At 38.1% G+C, this 21330-nt stretch overlaps 1 protein-coding gene across 1 annotated transcript; it reads left to right on the plus strand.

Annotated features, from left to right (window-relative positions):
* Positions 1-7125: 7125 nt before the first annotated feature.
* Positions 7126-21232, plus strand: LOC111865535 (sodium channel protein Nach). Its single transcript, XM_023853646.2, has 6 exons — positions 7126-7327; positions 8399-8684; positions 10554-10607; positions 12765-12930; positions 18020-18129; positions 20240-21232. The coding sequence occupies exons 1-6, from the start codon at positions 7253-7255 to the stop codon at positions 20509-20511; spliced, it is 963 nt and encodes a 320-aa protein (XP_023709414.1). The 5' UTR covers positions 7126-7252; the 3' UTR covers positions 20512-21232.
* The last annotated feature ends 98 nt before the right edge of the window (positions 21233-21330 follow it).

The raw sequence follows: 21330 nt of genomic DNA on the forward strand, positions 1-21330 counted from the left end.
TTTTTGTGACAATAGTGATGGAATTTCGCGATTCATAAAACTCTTCACAAGTGAGTAGCCTGACTTTCACCACTTCAAGGGATACTCAGAACTAGCCCAATATACACATCTGTTTCTTAGTTTATCTGAAGACACTTCGTATCGAAGAGGTTAGGGTAGATACAGAGCTTGTATTCGGGCAGTGTTCGATATTGGCCCGGACCTCAGTATCCCCACTGAGGTTCTTCGTGATTTTATTCAGTCCATCCGTACAGATTGAAAGATAGTACCTCAATTAGGCCACGGCCGTTTCCTACCAAATCCTCTACAATTCATCATTTATCAATTGCCCAACCTTTCGACGATATAAAATCTTGATACTGAGAGCGTTCCTGAAAGTAACACACACACACACAATGCCGTACCATAGCTCAGACAGTTAGTCGCCGGTTTCCCACAGCGGCGGCCCGGATTCGAGCCCAGGACTGGTCATGTGCGATTTGTGGTGGTCAAAGTGACATTGAGGCAGGTTTTCTCCGAGTACTTCGGTTTCCTCTTCCAATTCACATTACACCGATTGCTCCATAATCATCATTATCTATCATCCGGGGCTGGTACATTAGGCCAAGAAGAGGCCGCACTATAAGGGACTTAGTCTCACTCCACGAGAGAAAGAACAATACACACACAAAAAGAAACACGTTACCCACTGCGAAAATTAAAGTGTATGGCATCGAATGACGATGGACGATGAGTAAGGAAGGATGTAAGGGAAGAGGAGTGGCCTAACTTAATAGAAAAACCCACACACCTACCTGGAGCAACTGAAGAAATAAGAGAAGAACCTCGGTCTTTACAGCAGGATTTTGGGTCGCCATTCGAACCCGGTACGAAGAACAAGTACCCACTTCTCCGACTTCTGTAGGGTATCTCTAAATGGATTGACAATTTCAGTTATGCGAGTCTGCCTCAGTTTAGAGTCCACATGCAAAATCCCATTGCTTACTTCCGCCCGAATTTCTTAGTTGCGGCTGCTCAACTGTGCGTAAGGGGAAGTTTGACAGGAATAGTGGGGATTGTGCAGTGTGAGTTGAGTTACGTCTGTTTGAATAACACATTTCTTACAGAGAAAGATGACGCACTACGCTTAAGAACAACGTTCGCTCACAGTACCTGCTTGACTACTCTACACGTCCATTTGATCAGTATCCTCTGTAAACAGGCTTGACAGAGTACATTGCGCACTACCGCCCGCGTCTAAGAAAGTTAGACTGTAGACAGCAACGCCTGTGAATTGTTGCTTCGAACCCGGGCGGCGTTCTTCTACGGTCACTGTGAATATTACAAGAGTGAGAATAACATTTATTTAGTATCATTATGGTCGATCACGGTGGCAGCGCGGTCTAAGTCATGAACTGTCTTCGCTCGATTGAACGTTGGGATCGTGGCTTCCAATCGCACTCAAGGCTTGGATTTCTGTGTTTGTTTATTCTGCGTTTGTGTTGTCCTGTGTGTAGGTAGCGGCCTTGCGACGGGCTGATCCCAAGTCCAAGGAGCCCTACCGACTTGTATAGGATTAAGAAACCGAAAAATCGGCAAAGGTCCAACAAAAAGGAACGTAGAGCCACAGACAGTTCCATTACGATTCACTGTTTAACACGACCACATGCGCTGTAATTTCGAAATGATTTAAAGAGTGGATTAGCAGACACATTACAAGTACTCTTACCTGGACATAGAGCAGACCCATGATATATTAATTACTCTGACAGAAGAAATAGTCTCTACTATAAGTATTCAGTTTATTGGTTTTATATTTATAAGCATTTTGAAGATTATTCTGCACGTCTACTTAATTAATCAGTACGTTTAATCCTTCGAAATATTATAAACGTCAAATTATCTATTCGTCTACCAATTTTATGGTACAATTGTTGGCATCAGCGTTATACAAAACAAATGGCGAAGGTTCGAGATCGAGTGGATAGCAGTCCTGTTTCGTATCCGGAAGATCGTTTCCTTCCGCATCCTTTCAAACGCCTTATTCACTAACCACCCTCCCACTCGACGCTATATAATCTTGCGCTCTACGGTCCTCCGAGAACTTAGTCTTTTTTGTGAAGAACGCTACTTTATTTTTGTCTCCATCTCTTCATTTTCAGCTCTCGTAAGTCATTCTCTGAATCGAACTCATTGTCTTTAATAACATCTATTTAGCTTTTTCCTTAAATTATCCAGACCTCACTCTTCTCGGGATGTGTATATCACTAGATGCTCTAAGAGGACATGTCCCTTATATTAAGCTATAAGTAAAGCTATCCCTGTGTAGAGGCCTTGCGACGAACTGATCACTCGCCCAAGGAGTCCTACCGAATGTGTAAGATCTAGTAAACCGAAGTTAACGGAGAGTTTCATGTAGGTAGGCCTAGGCCCAAATTGGGGCTGTAGCGCCACAGAAAAAAAAGCTATCCCTGTAACAGGCCGTGGAGGTCAATAGGGTTGTGAGACGTCGAGGCTCGGATATTTTCTAGACAGTCGGCCCACAGATGGCGGTGAGGTTGTCAACCTTACAAGCCCCCTGCCCTTTACCTCTCCTAGGAAAATGCCTGGTACTCATTTCTGTTAGAGGCGACAAGGGACCCACTCAACAATTAAGAAGCTACAAAAATATGATAAACTAAGGGGGATAACAAGCGTAAATTTGTGTTTCAGAAATCTGCCGCCAGGAGTTCAGACGGATATGGCATTCAGTGACATGAAATACCTGTTGGAACTCCTGGAACCCAGCGAACAAAACCAGACCAAATTCTTACGACTGCAGTCTATTCTGGACTATAACAACATCACGGTGGAGACTGTCATGAGGAGAGTAAGTTGTATCTCTACTATGCTACACTGTGTCAGCTTCCGGGTTGCAGTTTTCATGTGTTCGTTACAAAATAATGCACAAGACAAACGCGTAATAAGGTCAGATCTGCCTGCTTGATGCAGTTAATTTATTCCCAGAATAATTCCGGGGCCAACTCAGTGTCCTGCCAATAGGTACATGGATCTCTTCCTCCCAGAACAAAGAGGCCGGAGCTTGAAAATAACCATCCAGTTGCATCTAGTGCTGATATTCAGAATGTGAGGATCTCCATCTTCATTTCATTATCCGACTTCATGGTGCCGTGTTTCGGCGCAATAAATTCTCGTTTTGGGGCTTTCGCAACGAAAAGTTGCAATAATACGCCCATTCCCTTCACTACGTCTGTCCGCATGTAATAACTAGGGCCCGGATTTTTTGAAAATGCATATGCGCATATGCAAATGCATATTTTGAGGATTTTTGATCGTTACTGCATATTCTAAACGTATTCCGCAAATATGTTTGAAATTAAGGATAATTTCAATATTCTCTAACAAAACCGGTCTTTCCTGTGTTTTGGACATCTCTTACCAGTTGCTATTTTCAACTCTCTGAGTAACGGCACTTTTACCACTTACATTACAAGCAGGTAGCTTGGTTATTTCGAAAGAGAGGGGGTGGGATTTTCCTGCATTCCATTGCCCACCACAGCAGACAGTAGCATCAGAGGATTGGTCTTGAGAGAAGTTTCTTCAGTTAATGTGTTACTCTTTTCTTTAATAGTATGCATCAAAAAAAGTGTTCGTGTACTGAAAGTGCCTAAAGAAAAGTGCAACAGTAAAAAGGTAAAGCTATCCCTGTAACAGGCCGTGAAGGCCCATAGGGTTGTGAGACTTTAAGTGTCCCACATTATCTAGACAATCGGCTCAAAGATGGCGGTAAGGTTGTCAGCCTTACGCGCCGGCCGCGCTTCACTACCCAGGAAAACTATTTAATTAATTCCTGGTACTCATTTCTGTTGTAGATATTTAAAAAAATTGTGGGTGTCGGGTGATAGTGACTATTCAGCAGACGGTGTCGCCGTGTACTGTCAAGTGTGCGCAAAGAAGTAAAATGTAAAAAGAAATTTCAACTTGAACAACACTCAAGAACGACTGCATATACTACGGCAAAGCATGGGAAGAACAGCAAACCACAACTACTTCTTACACAGGTCAAACCCAAGTCCTCTGTTAATACATTTTCAGCCGATCTTTGTAAGGCTTTAGTATGCAGCAGCATTCCATGGAATAAATTAAGCGATCCAGTTGTGCGATCAATGTTGGAGAAATATTGTTAGTTTCTGACATCGGAGGGAACTGTGTCTGGATATCGATGGATGAGACAACAGATTTATTGACCGATACATAGCAAATTTCGTAGTTGGTAAGCTACATCCAGACGAACCCGACAAACCTCGTCTTGCTTGCAAAGTACTAGAGAAAACCAACCATAGCCACAATAACAAGATTTGTAAATGATTCTTTGCGACTACTATGGCCATCTGAAATTGAGAATAATTGTTGTATGGTGCTTGTGTTGCTCACAGATGGAGCTTAATATATGCTGAAAGCAGCAAAGGCCTTACAAGTATATTATCCAAATCTTATACACGTAACCTGTTTAGCGCACGGATTACACCGTATTACAGAAAAATACGCGCACAGTTTCCAGCTGTTAACGATTTAATTGCAAGTGGGAAAAACTGTTTCTGAAAGCACCAACTCGTGTCCAGTTCTACAAAGATTGCCTACCTCAGGTTCCTCTGCCACCTGAACCTGTCCTAACTAGGTGGGGGACATGGTTATCCGCTGTTTAATTTTATCAGGAGAATTTCAATCAAGTAAAAGAAGTGGTTGCTATACTTTAAGATGAGTATGCATGTGTCCGTGAAGCAAAAGCGGTGTTTGGATGTGATACTGTTTATCAAGATGTGAATTTTATCCATGCACATTTTTCTACAGTTTCAAAAGCCATCGAGAGCTTAGAATCTTGTGGTGAACTCCTTCACGACTCACTTGAACTCGTTCAGAAAGCAACTTGTTCACTGAATTCCGCTCCGGGCGAAATTGGAGAGAAGATTAAATTTAAGTTAGAAAATGTGTTGAATTCGAACCCAGGACTAAAAAAAAATTCAGTCAGTTAGTCAGTACTTGAGTGGAATTAGGGTATCTTTGCCAAATGAATGTTCCGAACCTTCGGCGCCAGTGTATAAATACTGTCCAATCACGTCAGTTGATGCAGAAATATAATTCTCAGCCTATACACTCATTTTTACGGACAATAGACGCAGTTTGTCTCCAGAAAACATTGAAAGACTTCTAGTTGCCTATTGTGACCCTACTTTCTGCAGTGAATGATACATGTAAATAGGTGAGTCTGAATGAAGTGACCTGTTTCTTAAGTGCATATTGTTTTATTTTTGGTGCATATTTTCCCGCTATTTAGCGCATTTTTAAGTGATTTTAGTGCATAAAGATCCGGGCCCTAGTAATAACCAAAGAACGGTCAAACGTGGTTTCATAATATTTTTCGTTGGAAAGTTTTCCTAAAAAAAATTGTCTTAACTCTTGAATTTTGGTTGAAATCGGACGGAATTACGTGCAATAGCAAAGGACAATTCACACGTAAACGGACGCAGGTTTCAGCGCGCATCTCGAAGGTAAATCTTCGGTTACTTGTTTGTTTCAAACAAAGATTGTAGAGAAAAATTAAATGCGTTATGATCAATACAATTTTTCGGTTTAGGGATTTCGAGGTAACAATGGAAGGAACGAATTAATAACTCTTTAATTATTCTTTGACCTACATTTCCCAGGTTTCCTTTTTATTTTTCAATATCTGTACCACGGTACACGTGTTTCTTTTCTTGTCTTATTCCTTTCCACATAGGCAGTGACGGTTCAGCGAGAGCTTATCCTAATATATCTTCCCTGATTCTTGCCACTCTCATTGTAGGTTGCCCCACAATGTGAGGACATGTTACTACGCTGTGTCTGGAAGGGCCGTATCCATGAATCATGTTCCACATTGTTCAAATTGCACAAGACTTATGAAGGCTACTGTTGCTCTTTCAATTACATCGGCATTAAAGGGGAGATCCAAATGTGCGTATATGTTCCAGTACTGAAAATTTATAAGTTATTATTAGACGTCAAATTTATTTTATACTAAAAACCTATATATATATATATATATATACAGTAGACTCTCGATTATCCGCGCGCTGTTTAACCGCTTTGCGGCTCAACCGCGGCAATGTATTTTTAAAGATTTTTTTTTTTCAGTGAGTATCACATTTGTTTAAATGTTTTGTATGACAGTCAATGTTAGTTTACTATAATTTAGAGAGAACTGTACTCGCATTTACGTCATCCATCGATATTCTCCCGTTATTTTTCTTAAAAGCTCGAAATCAGGTTTCGAAAGCTCGAAACCTACCCTTTTTCCAACAAGTAGAGAATGTTAAAGAACCTTGACCAGCAAGGAGCCATAAATCTGTCTGGTGTGAGACCTCAATTAGCAAAGGGACCAACAAAGACCAAACTCAGGCACCAGTCAATCTGTAGTAGTGGGAGGAAGGAGAGTTCTTTTNATCCAATATTTCGTTTAGGGGCATACCAAATGTTTCTAACGTCCTTATTCACTGTGGTACAATTTTGAAATATGCCTCAATTACAGATGAATCTTGCTGCACAGTTTTACAGTCACATGACTTCTTAGCTTGTTGGTCTGACACAGCATCACTGAAGTTCAAACAAACAATATATTAAACATAATTAAAAATCCTTACAAATTCAAATGAATATGATGTTGAGTCAATGATGAATGGAGATGCTTTATGCGTTGTCTTGTCAACATAATGTTGAAGGTTGTGTTATGTAAGATAAGCTAATAATCTCCTCTAAAATTTCTGTTTGATAGTGTCCTGTGTCATCTGTGCAGCGGGATGTGACAAACCAAGTCAAGATAAAATAACAGGCAAAATGATAGTTTTGTATATTTTAACCATTAGCCCTAAGTTTTCAAAATATTGTGTGCATGCTTAATATACTACAGCACAAAAAAATGTTTATATTCAGAGTATTGACTTCTGGGAAGTGACACACTGTAGTCTCTCGATCAGACTTCATGGTATCACATAACAAGTGACAATACACTTCAGACTCACCATTATGAGGACTTCAAACCTCAACATTTTATATTATTCACTGAAAAGATAAATGTCAATGCTTTCCTATATTTTGGATTGCACAGGCCCATGTAATATCCACTGATGTAAATGAAATTTGACTGATATTTATCTAAAATTAGTTAATTTTTGATAGGGGCCTATCTGAGCAGGACCGTGATACTCCTCTAAAAACCACAACAAGTGGCTATCGAATGGGACTTACTGTCCTTGTTCGCACCAACCCTGAGGAATATTATGCCACAAATCTTGCATCATTTGGAGTAAAAGTAAGTAATATTAATCAAAATATGAGCATAACCCCTCTTTTGTAATTTTATCTTCTTGGAGAACCATACATATTCAAAACTGAAAGGTAACAAGATTGTACGGTTCTTTTATTAAAGCAGGTGAAGAATGTTGACATATTGTAAAGGAACAGATGTGTGATTATACAGGTTTCAAATACACCCCTTTTCCAGCAATATTAACAGGTGTCCCACTGAAGTTCAGTTACTGAGATGGTCTAGGATTAGGATTTATAACCACTTTCAGCTCTTGTATTAATGAAAACTATATTTTCATAAAGCAATAAAAAAGCCTTATGTTGGGGTCCTGCATCCAGCTGGCTCTGATCTAGTATCAATTCCTAAACCATCCCATACACTATCTTAAAATTCAGTAAGGGAGGCTGTCACTGAAATTTGGGAAATTCTGATTCTCAGTCATATTGTTCCTCATTTACAAGAGGTCATAAATGGACTTTTCCTTGTCTCTCATAAATAGCTTTGCAGACATTGTTGAAATCTGATATGGAAGACTTCCACAAAAACTTGTTTGGCAGTGCCAATTTTCAGCCATACCAAACCATGATGAAGCCCTGTTTTGACTTCTCTATATATTTCAAAAAGGGTTTCACAGATTTTGTTGAAATCAGATGTGAGGGCTTTTCCCAAAAGATGTTTGATATCTGTGACTTTGACACATACTGGTTCATATTAACATCTAATTTATTAAGGTCATAAACGGGCTGTTCCTTTCCATAGATCTTGTTTAAATTTCACGTGGGAGACTGAAAGTTGCCAGACAGTTCTCATTTTCAGCCACATTGCTCCACAATAAAGCCTAGTTTATAGAAATCCATAAATGAGCTTTTCCATGCATCCCATACACTGTTCTTTAAATTTTGTTGGAATTCAATGTGGAAGACTTTCAATAATTTCAATTTCATTAGTTATACATAATATTACATATGACTAATAAACTTCAAAAAACTCCACTGGTATTTTTGTACACATTACAGATTACACCCTTCCCAGTCTTGTTTAAGTGGACATGTTTGCTTTGTTTCACGTTACTAGGTACTGGTTCATGACCCATTTGACTATCCTGATGTGAATACAGTGAAGAAGATGGTCTCCTTAAGGTCAGATATGTTTTTTTCCATCCCACCATGGGTCACATATTCAACACCAGAAGTGCGCAACATTCCTATAAATAACCGTGGTATGAGAGGATGTGTTTTTCCAGATGAGGTGAACTTGCGCAAGATGAAACAATATTCCTACAACAACTGTATCACCGAGTGTCGTGAGAATTACACCCTTGAAATATGTGGATGTACTCAATTTTACTATCCAAACAATGGTAGTATTGCTGATTCTAATAAAGTCAAATTCACATTACATATAACTGCATATAACTACATTTTATCCAAAAAATTTGTATCATATTTCCCACAGAATGAAGACCTGTTATTTTGAAAATTGAACACTGATCTCACAATTTATTAGAATTTTGGTCCAGCTACTTTATTTTAAAATTGAATGCTTGATATTAGCTTCTGAAATTTAATATACCTACCTGTAGATAATTAATCAAAATATAGTTTGGGGTAATAGTTGAAAGTCTGATTCAACTTCATTCTGACATTTCTAATTGTATGACTGGCAGCCCAGGCAATGATTTACCACATTTGTTCCCCGTCATAATATTAAAATTGAATAATTCTGTAATTTGTTAACCATAGTAATCTATTATCTCAGAATGCTTGGAACATAAAAGTGAAATAAACAATGAAATAAGCCTTGCTTACTTAGTCATAGAGCTGAGCCCTTCTGGAAGAGGCGCCAATTCTGCAGCTACTCAAGAATTTCCCAGCATTTTATGGAACCCGAAGTTTCATTACCATGTTCGCAAGAGCCCTCCACTGGTCCCTATCCTGAGCCAGATATAACCAATCCATACCATCCCATCTTATCTCTCTAATATCCATTCTAACATTATCCACCCACTTATGCCTTGGTCTTCCCTGTGGTCTCTTTCCTTCTGGCTTTCCCACCAATAGCCTATATGCATTCGTCTCCCCAATTATGCTACATGACCTGCCCACCTCATCCTCCTTGACTTGATCATTCTAATTATACTTGGAGAAGAGTACAAGTTATGAAGCTCCTCATTATGCAGTTTTCTCCAGCCTCCTGTCACTTCATCTCTTGTCAGTCCAAATATCTCCTCAACACCCTTGTTCCTAAATATATTATTTTAATTCAGTTTTATTTTTCATCCTCTTCTTTTTATAACACTACTTTTATTTATTTTTCCTTCATCTTTACTCTATAAGTGAAATTTCCACTTCAGATTTCTAAGGGAAATTGGATTAAAATATTAAGCTGAGTAAAACCTTAAATGGTAGAAATTTAACAGTTAGATTACTGTTTTGGCATCAATTAAATTGGTTCAAAATGGAAAACCTTAAAGTGAGGAACATTAAATGAGCCTATCACTGTATAGGATGAAAACTGGGACATAAATTCAACTGGCTCCAAACATAGTTCAATCTTGTGAATATAGTAATGAATCAGTTTTATAAAAACAGGAAATTTCTTGAAGAGCTAAAGAAGTGTCAGCTTTTCAAGGAAGACCTTGTTCCATAGATTTATTTTGCTAGATCTGAGACAATTTGTAACCAAATTGCTATTTAACCTATTCACCACGAAATGTGGTGACAATTTTAGCAAATATTGAAAACTAATAAATTCAGGTCTTACTATATTTCTTGTCATTCTCTCTACTTTGTATCAACTCTTCAACTTAAATTCCTCGCAAAGACACAGAAGTACAAACATTCAAAAAACATATACAGGTACGTATTCAGTGCTGGTGAGAAGAAAGAGAAGAGAATAAACTGTAAACAAGTATATTTGAAAATGAGTAGCTGGAAGAACTATGCCAACAAGAGCACATTCAGAATTGGTCCTGGAAGGGTTGAATATTGTTGCACAGAGTATGCATATTTGAGACACAGCAGGAAAACTATGAGTAGATGGCAATGAAATAAAATATTAGAATGTCTTTTCTGAATCCTTATTTCAATGTTCTTCTCTTTTACCAAACGTTATAGACAATCTGTCACAATAAGGATGAAATAGTGGAGAAAGAAACAAATAATATACTCCTATAAATCTCTAAAATGCAGCATAAGAAGTAAAATTCACTGTATGCTTCTATTTTCAGGTGGTTTCAGACTGTGTAATTTAACGGACATCTCTTGCCTGGCTAAAAACAAACGTGAGTCATATCTTAAAAAATATTCCCTCATTGTTTCTTCAATATATGAAGGACTAAATACATATCTGGCAGTACCAGTGACCAATGATGAATCACATACTAAAGTTAAAAAAAATAATTAGGAAGAATTACCTGAGTAGTGGAAGTAGTTCATTATTGTGCCAGTTCACATGAAGGGCAATGAAACTGACTGTAGTAATTATCAGAGAATATCACTGTTACCAACTTCATGCAAAATTGTATCCAGTATCATTCTCTCAAGGTTAAGTCCACATGCAGACAGAATTTTGGGGGATTCAATGTAACAAATAAACTACTGATCGGATATTTTGTATTCGTCAGATACTGGGGACAAAATGAGAATACGAGACAGTGTATCAGATATTCATAGGCTATAAGGTCTACAGTTCAGTAGCAGGGAAGTATTGCATAATAGTCTCATAGTGTTTGCTGTGCTCATGAAACTAGTTAGGCCGAACGAAATGTGTTTAAATGAAACCTATAGTAAACTCCATATAGGTAAATATTTGTCTGATATGTTTTCTGTTCAAAAAGATCTAAAACAAGAAAACGTTTTATCACCACTGCTTTTCAACTTTGATTAAGAATATGCCATTAGTAAGGTCCAGGAAAATCAGGCAGCACCGAAATTAAATGACACATCAGCTGCTGGTCTATGATAATGTAAATCTACTGTGAGTTAACGTAAATACCATAAAGAAAAATGTATAAACTCTAATCAATGCTGGTAAGGAGACTGGTCTAGAAGTTAATGCACAGAAAACTATGTAAGTATATGTTGATGTGTTGCCACCAGAATGTAGGGCAAAATCATAACATAAAAATAGTTAGCAGATCGTTTGAAAATGTGGCAAAGTTAAAAAATTCAGGAAGGATAGTAACAAATCAAAATCTGATAAACAAGGAAATAAAGTTCAGTACCTTCTGTCTTATCATCTGCCGCCTAAAAACGTAGAAACTGGAACATACAAAACTATAATTCTGCCTGTGGTTTTGTATGAATGCAAAACTTGGTCTCTGACATTAAGGGATAAATGTAGATTGAGTGTATTTGAGAACGGGGCGCTCGAGTGAATATTTGGACTAAAGAGTGATGAAGTGATAAGAAGTCGGAAAAAACTGCATAAAGGGGAGCTTTATAACTTGTACCCTTCGCTGAGTACAATTAGAACAATCAAGTCAAGAAGGATGAGATAGGCAGGGCATGCAGTGCGCATGGTGTTCCACAAGGATCAATTTTAGGTCCCTTACTTTTTCTTCTCTACATAAATGATCTCTCTAAAACCATCAANTACATAGGTGGAAGGATAATACTAAAATGGTTCTTAGAGAGATAGGATGGGGTGATAGGGAATGGATTGATATGGCTCAGGATAGGGACCAGTGCAGGTCTCTTGTGAACATGGTGATGAACCTTTGGGTTCCATGAAATGTCAGGAAATTCTTGAGTGGCTACATGACTGATGGCTTCTCAAAATTTCTCAGCTTCATTGAGATAGTTAACAAATATGTAACAAGTTACGCTCCAGATGGGTACAGAAATATATGCAGGTCTGCATGCAAAATGTCAGTCATGTTCGTCCGATTTTAAACAGAAGTGGAAAGTGCTGGCAAATTTGAGTAGAAGTCCCTAAGCTGTTACTTCAGGACCAATGTATGAATGAACAGACATACCAAAACTATTAGGTGCATTTTTAAAACTTTTGGATGTGACCACATGGATTAACCAAATTTGAAAGATGATCAGAATAGGAAGAACTGAATTACTAACTCTGAAAGTCTCAAATCTGGACAATCAGACGGTGATGGACCTTGTAACCAACATATAAAAATGATATGAGGTGGTCTGCAGCACTGATGAGCAGTCCTGACTGATCAATCAGATGGGTCTTCAGAGTGTCTTCAGAGTGGGATTGTCTCATTGATAGAAGAACTGTCAATATTGAGCTGAATACATCACCACATTAGTCAACTCTTAGGTAGGATTCTGGAGTAGCCCAGCAGAAGAGGCCAGTATATTCACTAATGCAATTGTGGAAATATCTGCCCAATCTTCAGGTTTAAATGGTATCTGATAGGTCTGCATAATATACTGTTTATTCAAATTAAATCTAAAATGTAATTTTAATATTTTAGGAAAACTGGAGATAATGAATCCAGGGCAGAAAAATTTCAAGAATGAAAATGAACCCTTCACTTATCCCTGCAACTGCCTCCCTGACTGTCTGAATTATTACTATCCTATAGAAGCTTCAGAAAACATACTTGCAATGGTTACAGTCAACAATAAGGACTTGATATAGTAAGTAACAGTATCACTAAACAGAACATAACCTCAGTTATAAGCATACGAGATTTGAGATTTTTACTGCAAGTGAAAATTTTGATTGTGTTCTTCTAGAATATGGCATTTGTGGCCTTATAGGTTGGTACCGCTGTTTTTAAGGAACACATTACATCTTTGTACCCTAAATATGGAAGCAGTAAGTTCCTCTGATATCCTGATAACCACATAACAGATAATGTGACAACATAACCCAGAACCTAACAATAAAAATAAGTTATAACTACATTCAAGGGACATCTTATGTAATTCTTTCCGATTGTAGCTTTAACTTAGGATAGCAAAATAGGCCGATTCTGAATTATTTAAAAATGCTGTCAACATTAGCCATTTACAGTAGAATGCAGCATGACATGATTATATATAAAGGGTTGGAATGAATGTGGAAGCAAATGGTTTTGGCCTGTTTTTGAGCTAGTATCTCAGTACTGGGTTGGGGGGCCAAGTTTCAGTAATTCACCTGAATTCTAGTTTAGTAAGGTGAAGTTGTCCCTGTGCTTAATTATTTAAGCACTATGCCATGAAGACATATGGGGGAGTGAATTCCAGTTTAGGACAGAAACAAATTTAAAAAACTCAGGAAGTAAAATAGGACAGGTGCCATACGATTATGTGACCAATTACATAAAAAGTTTTTTTTTTTTTAAATTCATTAAACAGAACTGTTGTCTTCCTTTACATAATCCACTGCACACTTGACCTACTGGTACTTCCTACAAAGAATTATATAGCTGTACCAATGCTCTCATAAAATGGACAGATGAGTAACTCCTTTTTTTCGCCCTCAAACTTACAAAGGAGAGTATTTCCACACTGCATGAACTAACAGATTCCAAGATTATAACATGGTTTCCTTGTTTTTCAATCATCTCCCTGCCAGCACTCATAGCATCGCCAGTATCCACACATATGGACAGCAGTAATGATTAGTCATGCAACAAAAAAGGGATCACATACCTTTTTTGTATGAAGTAATATATGCAGATTGCAGAAAGTGAATATACAGTGCCAACAGTGAATAAATAAGATAGAAGTAATATTATGGTAAAAATATATGTGAGAATAGTAAACTTGAAACTGAGACAATAGGCTAAAAATATTGGAGAGAAAAATATGTGGTTGCATAGAGAACATAACTGATTTAAATTTTACAGCTAAGGAGGTAAAAGTAAACGTAAAGTTATCCCTGTAACAGGCCATGGAGGCCCATAGGCTTGTGACACATCTAGGCTCACATATTTTCTTGACAATTGGATCATAGATGGTGGTGAGATTGTCAGCCTCACACGCTGGCCACCCTTTAATCCCAGGAGGTAACAGAAAGAGATGGGAGTTTGGGAAACATGCAGGTTTTGTTCTTACTGATATTGAAAAGACATACAATAATACTAACACCAAAAAAATTTGGAAAATGTTAAGAGAAAAAAATTCCAAAAGATTACTGGTGAAAATAAAGAATATTTACATATATTTTGGAAAAAGGAGGGCAAGGAACCTTAATTTTCTGAAACTTATGAAACAGTTAGACAGAGCACGGTTTTATCTCCATTGCTGTTCAACACTGTAATGGATGAGATAATATGAGGTAAGAATACCAGAGATTATGGTATATGTAGAGGAGAGTTAAGTGGAAACCAAATGAAAGTGTTTTAGAAACAACATTTTGTAGGTTGAATTTGAGGTTCCCACAACAATAAGGGTACTGTCTTCTGAGATATATGGCTGTGAAGTCTGGTGAAAGTCAACCATTCAAGATGAACAGGTACAGACATTAATTCAGTTAAAGTACGGTTTTGAAAGGCAGCACCACAGCTCAAGCGGTTAGTCGCTGACTTCCCACCATGGTGGCCCAGGTTTGATTGCGGGTCAGGTCAAGTGGAATTTGTGGTGGACAAAGTGGCGCTGGGGCTGGTACAATAGGCCACAAGTGGCCGCAGTACAAGGGACTTAGTCCCACCCCACTAGCAATAAAAAAATGGTTTTGAAAGGAGGGAAGCCAGGAGACAAAGGAAAGATAATTAATATGTAATAATCAAGAACTTTTGCAAGCGGAGAATTTAAGTGTTTAGGAAGTAAAATACTGACAAATTGAAGAGTTAAAGATACTGCAGAGAGGAATGAAAACGATGAGAATTTTACCAATTTGTTATGGATATACTTTGGAAATAGGAAAAGCCTATGAGAAAAATATGTGTTTAAAATTACTACACATATAATACAGGGTGTTCCTAAAAGAATGGTGGGGTTTTAGATACATATATATTTCGTATTTCCTACCGTGTACAATCATAACATGTGTCAATCGGAAGCTTAACTGTCCAAATTTTATGTACATCCATCAAAGTGCCTCTATGTGCGCACCTTTCGTTACCCGGCACACATCAATACAATAGTCGAATTCCTGCCACACCCGTTGCAACATTTCAGGTGTGATGGTCTCCACAGCATGATTGATTCTGTTTCGGAGATCCTGCAGTGATTGGGGCAATGGGGGTACATAAACCATGTCCTTCACGTACCCCCACAATAAGAAATCACATGGAGTTGTGTCCGGGGATCGGGGTGGCCACCGGAGAAGGGGGGCATCTTCACCTGCAGCATGTCCAATCCATCGTTGCGGAATGACCAGATTAAGCAAACCTCTCACAATGCTATGGAAATGTGGGGGAGCACCATCCTGTTGGAAAATGTAGTCCTTGGAATCACTGGCCAGTTGTAATGACTTTCTTGGACTTCTCTGATACCTCTCCCTCACTCTTTCCACGTCTGCATTTGGCACACGTGGCCGCCCAGAACTCTTGCCTTTACAGAGACATCCACTGTCCACAAACTGCTGGTACCATCTGCGAATGTTGTTTTCATGTGGCGCCTCCTTCTGAAAATGTACACGAAATTCACGGCGCACTGTAACGATGGATTTAGACACCTCAAATCTCAGCACGCAATAGGTCTTCTCCTGCTGGGTCGCCATCTTACATTTCACGCCTCCTAACTGTCGGAAATGGAACTAGGAAAGAGCGCGATATACAAAATGAAAATTTGAGAGCCGCGTTATGAGTCCGTATACGTTTTGCTTTTCATCACCAAAAACTGATGGAGATATACGGAAATGAAACCCCACCATTCTTTTAGGAACACCCGGTATATATATACATATACATACACATACAGAGGGGTCCAAAACATGTACTCACTCTTCGATAGTCAATATCTTTGGAACAAAATGACATGTAGTTAAAATTCTTGTGCGGAGAGAGAGAGACAGAGTCATTGTATGTATTTGAAGTGACCACCATCAGCGGCTAAACAGCGTCGATAGCGCCGAACTGCTGAGCAAACTACTGCTGTCAGTGTGTCCGGTGTGATGGCTGCACACGACGCTTCGATGGTTTCTCGTAGCACGTTCAGTGTAGCTGGCTTTTGTCGATAAACTTCATCCTTCAAGGTTCCCCATAGGTAGAAGTCAAGAGGTGTTAGGTCTGGAGACCGTGGTGGGTACTCAGTAGCACCTCTTCGACCTATCCATCGTCCAGGTAGAGTGTCATCCAAGTACGCCTTGACATCTCGATGGTAGTGAGGTGGAGCACCATCTTGTTGTAGGTAAAATCTCTCATCTCCAAACAGCTCTCGAATGGCAGGGAAAATTGATGTCTGAAGCATATCGAGATACACCTGACCAGTTATAGTACCTTCAAAGAAGAAAGGACCAATCAAACCACACGATGACAGATTACATCACACATTAAAACACCCGGTAGATTCACTTCCTTGCCCACATGAACATGTGGATTTACAGGAGCTGTTGGTGGCTGAGTTCCAAACTCGTTCTGCCATTGTCACTGTATCTCTTTAATGTTTTCGTACTTCCAGTACCACTTCAATACAGCCTTGCGTTGCTCAAAGAACAACCTTTTAGCCATTGTTGCTGCTCTCTTCTGCTCGCAGCAAGCACGCGACACAACACTCACGTGACTCATGTGACCTTCGCAATCTGTTGAGAAAACATTACACTACACTACTGCGCAATAATTGTAACTACATGTCATTTTGTTTCAAAGATACTGACTATCAAAGAGTAAGTATATTTTTTGGACCATCCTGTATATATAATATAATTATAATACATAGTGTATTAACATAAAAAAGTAAAGTTGTCCCTGTGCCTAACTATTTAAGCGGTCACCAAGAATGTGTATGGGGGAGTGGGTGCATAGACCCCCAATTTTTTCACCTTGGCACTAGTTGGAAATGAGTGGTTAGCTTCACTTCCCTGCCTCTTTACCCCCAGGGAAAGAGCTCCGGTACCCACTGGATAGGAGGCTGGGTGGGCCCCAGAACTTATATGGAAGAAGTGGAGAAGAAAAATGCTGACCCTACTGGGACTTGAACTTGACCCCTCGGTCGTTGAGTCTGTAGCCAGTCACTATACTGACTACCCTATCCTGGCTCTGTGCATATTAACATATGGAACAAACAGATGTGTGTGGACCAAAGGTAGATATTACTACAGAAATGGCTGGAGAAATGAAATATTTTACGAAGAAAGAAAAATAAAAATAGATATAATAAGAATCGAAAATATTAAAGACAATTTAAAGACAAAGATCTTAGAAGAAATATTAATATATAACAGAACAAAATTGTATTGTATGTACATGTTTTAGGAATGAATAAATATGGGATCCTAAAGGTTTTGAACGTAAAACAAAGAGGAAAACATCCAAGAGTTAAACCAAGACACTATAGATGAAAAGATTTGTCTGCATGACCAACCAAAGTAGAAATGTCTAGGGAAGAAAACAGAGATGATAAGAGTGTCAAATATATTGCAGAATGAATTTTTCAGCATGCATAAAATTACCAAAAATATACTAAGCCACTGTTCTCATGCAGCTGACAACTGAGAAGTGCTCTTCCTGTTATGTGATCTGAATAAATTGCTATGTTGTATGCAAGAATGGTATTAATCCTGCAATCACCTGTCTTCCCCTTGTACATATCATGCAAATCCCCAGTGTTACACAAATAATTTTTTCCTGTGTTCCAGTGGTGCTGGCATGAATACAGAAAATGACAGTGTGTTCAATGTCTATTTTAGCAATTTTCTGGTGACACGGTATCGACGAGATGTGGTTTACAGCTGGAAGGGATTACTTGGTGAGTTACTGAATATAATTGCAAGTCCCTATTAACAGTAAAGATGTGAATTTATTAATCACATTATATTTTCAGAAGTAATTTTGCTTTTTTATTAGCGACTTAATATTTGTTTCAACAAATATCTGTGTGGGGCACGCTGTAGCATAGTTGGTTGAGGCACTATGCTACTGGCCTGGAAGGTCATGGGTTGAAGTCCTGATGAGGTCATTGGATTTTTTTTAATTGACCTAATCCTTCCAGCTGTACTATGGTCCTGGGGTTGACTCAGTATCTAACAGAAATGAGTAGCAGGAATTAATTAAATAACTTCCTGGGGACTAAAGTGCGGCTGGCACGTAAGGCTGACAACCTTACCGCCATCTTTGAGCTGTCTAGATAATGTGGGACCCTCGTCTCAATGGGGATAGCTTTACTTCCTTGTTTTTAAATATGTGTGCATGCTCTGTAATATCATACCTAACAGGAGGTATTAAAAACTTGCTCAAATCTCTTCACAAAAAATCTGAAGTGATTTGGTGAAGTTCTTTACTGGATCACAAGGCCATGAGAAAATAAATGAGTCTTAAACAATATCTGTTGAGAGTCTGGAATGTTAACTACTGATGGAAGCGTGGTATTCTGCTGTTTAATGCATGTTACTATCTTACTTTATGAAGCAAATACAAAATTTATGGTAGTAAAAATACAATTTATATTAGCTTCCAATGATTTTCCTTTTATTTCTTGCAGAGTACAATATTTAAGAATCTGAACCGGGTGTAAAATATTTCTGTGGTTATAACATGTAGGTTACTTTATGTGACGAAGTTTCAAAGGAATCAAGACATTTTAGTAGCCACATGTATTAAAATTAGTTACTCTCTGTTGTAAAGTAACATTTTTAAATAGTTCATAGTTAAATTTTTAATAATTCAAAGAGAAAATTAGAAATTATATAATGAAGAGAATAAGCAAATGGAATTGCCAAAATGCAGGACAAAATTAAAAACTAAAAAACTAAACTAAACTAAAAAATAATTTGACAATTTAGCAAAGGTTCAAGCACTTGGAAGGGGCAATGTTTTCATGATGAAACAGACTACATTGAATTAAGGAAATGCTTATTTTCTTTCACTTCATAATAATTTATTTTTGCACATCCTGATTAAAAGTCTAAAGACTACTGATGTAGAAAACTACATTATCTCTTGTTCAGAACAGGGGTGAAATATCATTTTCAACTCTTAAGGGTTAGGCATATATGAGGGTTTTTCAAGTTAAACCCATTTGCAGATTCAGTCACAGCCATGATAGCGTAGTGGTTTCAATAGCAGACCATGAGGTTCTTGGCAGAGAGCAATGATTGACTGGTATGTCAGTGGGATGCTTGTCTCAAAGCCCATGGGGATTATTTTTAATGACCTCTACTCCTTCACCCAGAACAGTCCCCAGCTGTGTTTCACTTGAAAAAACCCTCATGAAAAAAAGTGTTTGAGAACCAAGATATGAGGACAATATTTGGATCCAGAAGAAATGGAGACACAAAGGACTTAAGACAACTGCTTGTATGGTAAAGTGAATAAATCAGGAAGGAATTAGATGGACTTGTTGTGTAGAATGCATGAAATAAGAAAAACCTAAAAAACCCTGCATATACTTGTAGAAGTAATAATGATATTAAAATGGATCTTGGAAATTCTTTGAATGCACTGATTAACTGTCAGCTTCCATAACAGGCAATTTCTTAAATATGATCATTATTTTGTACACTGTCCACCTTGCTGAATATTTCTGAACCCGATTCGTAAAATGGATATGTTTGTATCCTCAGATGCAAGGGAATACCAACAAGAACTTGAGGGGGGGGGGACCAGATCACAATGGACAATGTCTAAAATAATAGTCACGTTTATTGTTACAAGTCACCTCAGAAACAATTATACTTACACAATTTCTTGATCAGTGTAACAGCTATCAACCAACCAAGCAGGACTTAATTTCAATGGGTCACTTTACTGTCAGTGGTGATGTTATGTGGAACCTCACCTTGTACATTCCTGTTTGGATATCCTTTACAAATTTTCCTGAATACTAGTCAAATGTTAACATCAGTCTGACTTTTTTCCAGCATCTCTGGGTGGTTTACTAAGCCTGTTCATTGGCTTCAGCTTTATTGGAGGTGTTGAACTTCTGTATTTTTTTACATTCCGTCTGTACTATAGGATTCGTTCTCATGCCACTAGTCACCCATTTCTCTCACCTCTAGCTAACAGAAGAGCTCAGAATGTTGACAGACATGAGAGTTTTCAGTCTCATTTCTCCACTTCTACACATGTTAATATGTTCCAAAACAGCCATTGGAGGCCAAGCAACATGCAGGACATAACAGCGAACCCTTAATGCCGGACCAACTGTAATATGTACAATAACACTGTATTGATTACACAGGCCACGTAATGCCAAATGATACTTAAATGCTTATGAACAATATAAAGGAAGATATGTCATTTTAACATTGAAAGCATTACTATATGAGGGTACAAATGGAATGAACCTGTAAGTAACAGAATGTGTAACAAGTTGTAAGTAACAAAATGTAACAATTTGTGAATAAATATTCGCTGATAACTCAAGACTATGGCATATCTTATGGTAAGAGTTATATGTAAATGCAAGAATAAAGACTGATCTATCCAAAAATGATATTTCATTCCCAAAATAAAATTGTAATCTGTTTAAGCAATTACTAAAATCATGTAAACATTTTCCTAATTTTACAGACTTCCAACCAACTGTCATGGCTAAGCCATAAAAGTCGGATTGGGCATATTGCAAGTGAAATATGTTAATAAATGCAATCTTCTCAAAAATGCAATCATTTTGGACCATCGCTTACACCTTAGGAGTTATAACCATTTGTCTGTAACAAATACAGCTAATTAAATTCCTCTGTCACGTATCCTGCTAATGCGACAAGTATTTAATGGTTCCAGATTAGATTAACCTTTTAAAGCCTAATGGTTACTACGCACGACCTGGATTAACATACTAGAATTCTGCATTCTGCCCACACAGTGTGTTTAATATGGTTCTCACAATAAGCATCGAATGTTTTCCTAAACAGCATTAACTGGTTGGTCCTTGTAGCGGAGACACAATGTGTTTCCTGTGAGGTACGAACTGAATTGTTATATTTAGTTTGGAAAAAATTCAGTCTTT

This window comes from Cryptotermes secundus, unplaced genomic scaffold, assembly GCF_002891405.2.
Source record: "Cryptotermes secundus unplaced genomic scaffold, Csec_1.0 scaffold722, whole genome shotgun sequence".
Lineage (NCBI taxonomy): Eukaryota > Metazoa > Arthropoda > Insecta > Blattodea > Kalotermitidae > Cryptotermes > Cryptotermes secundus.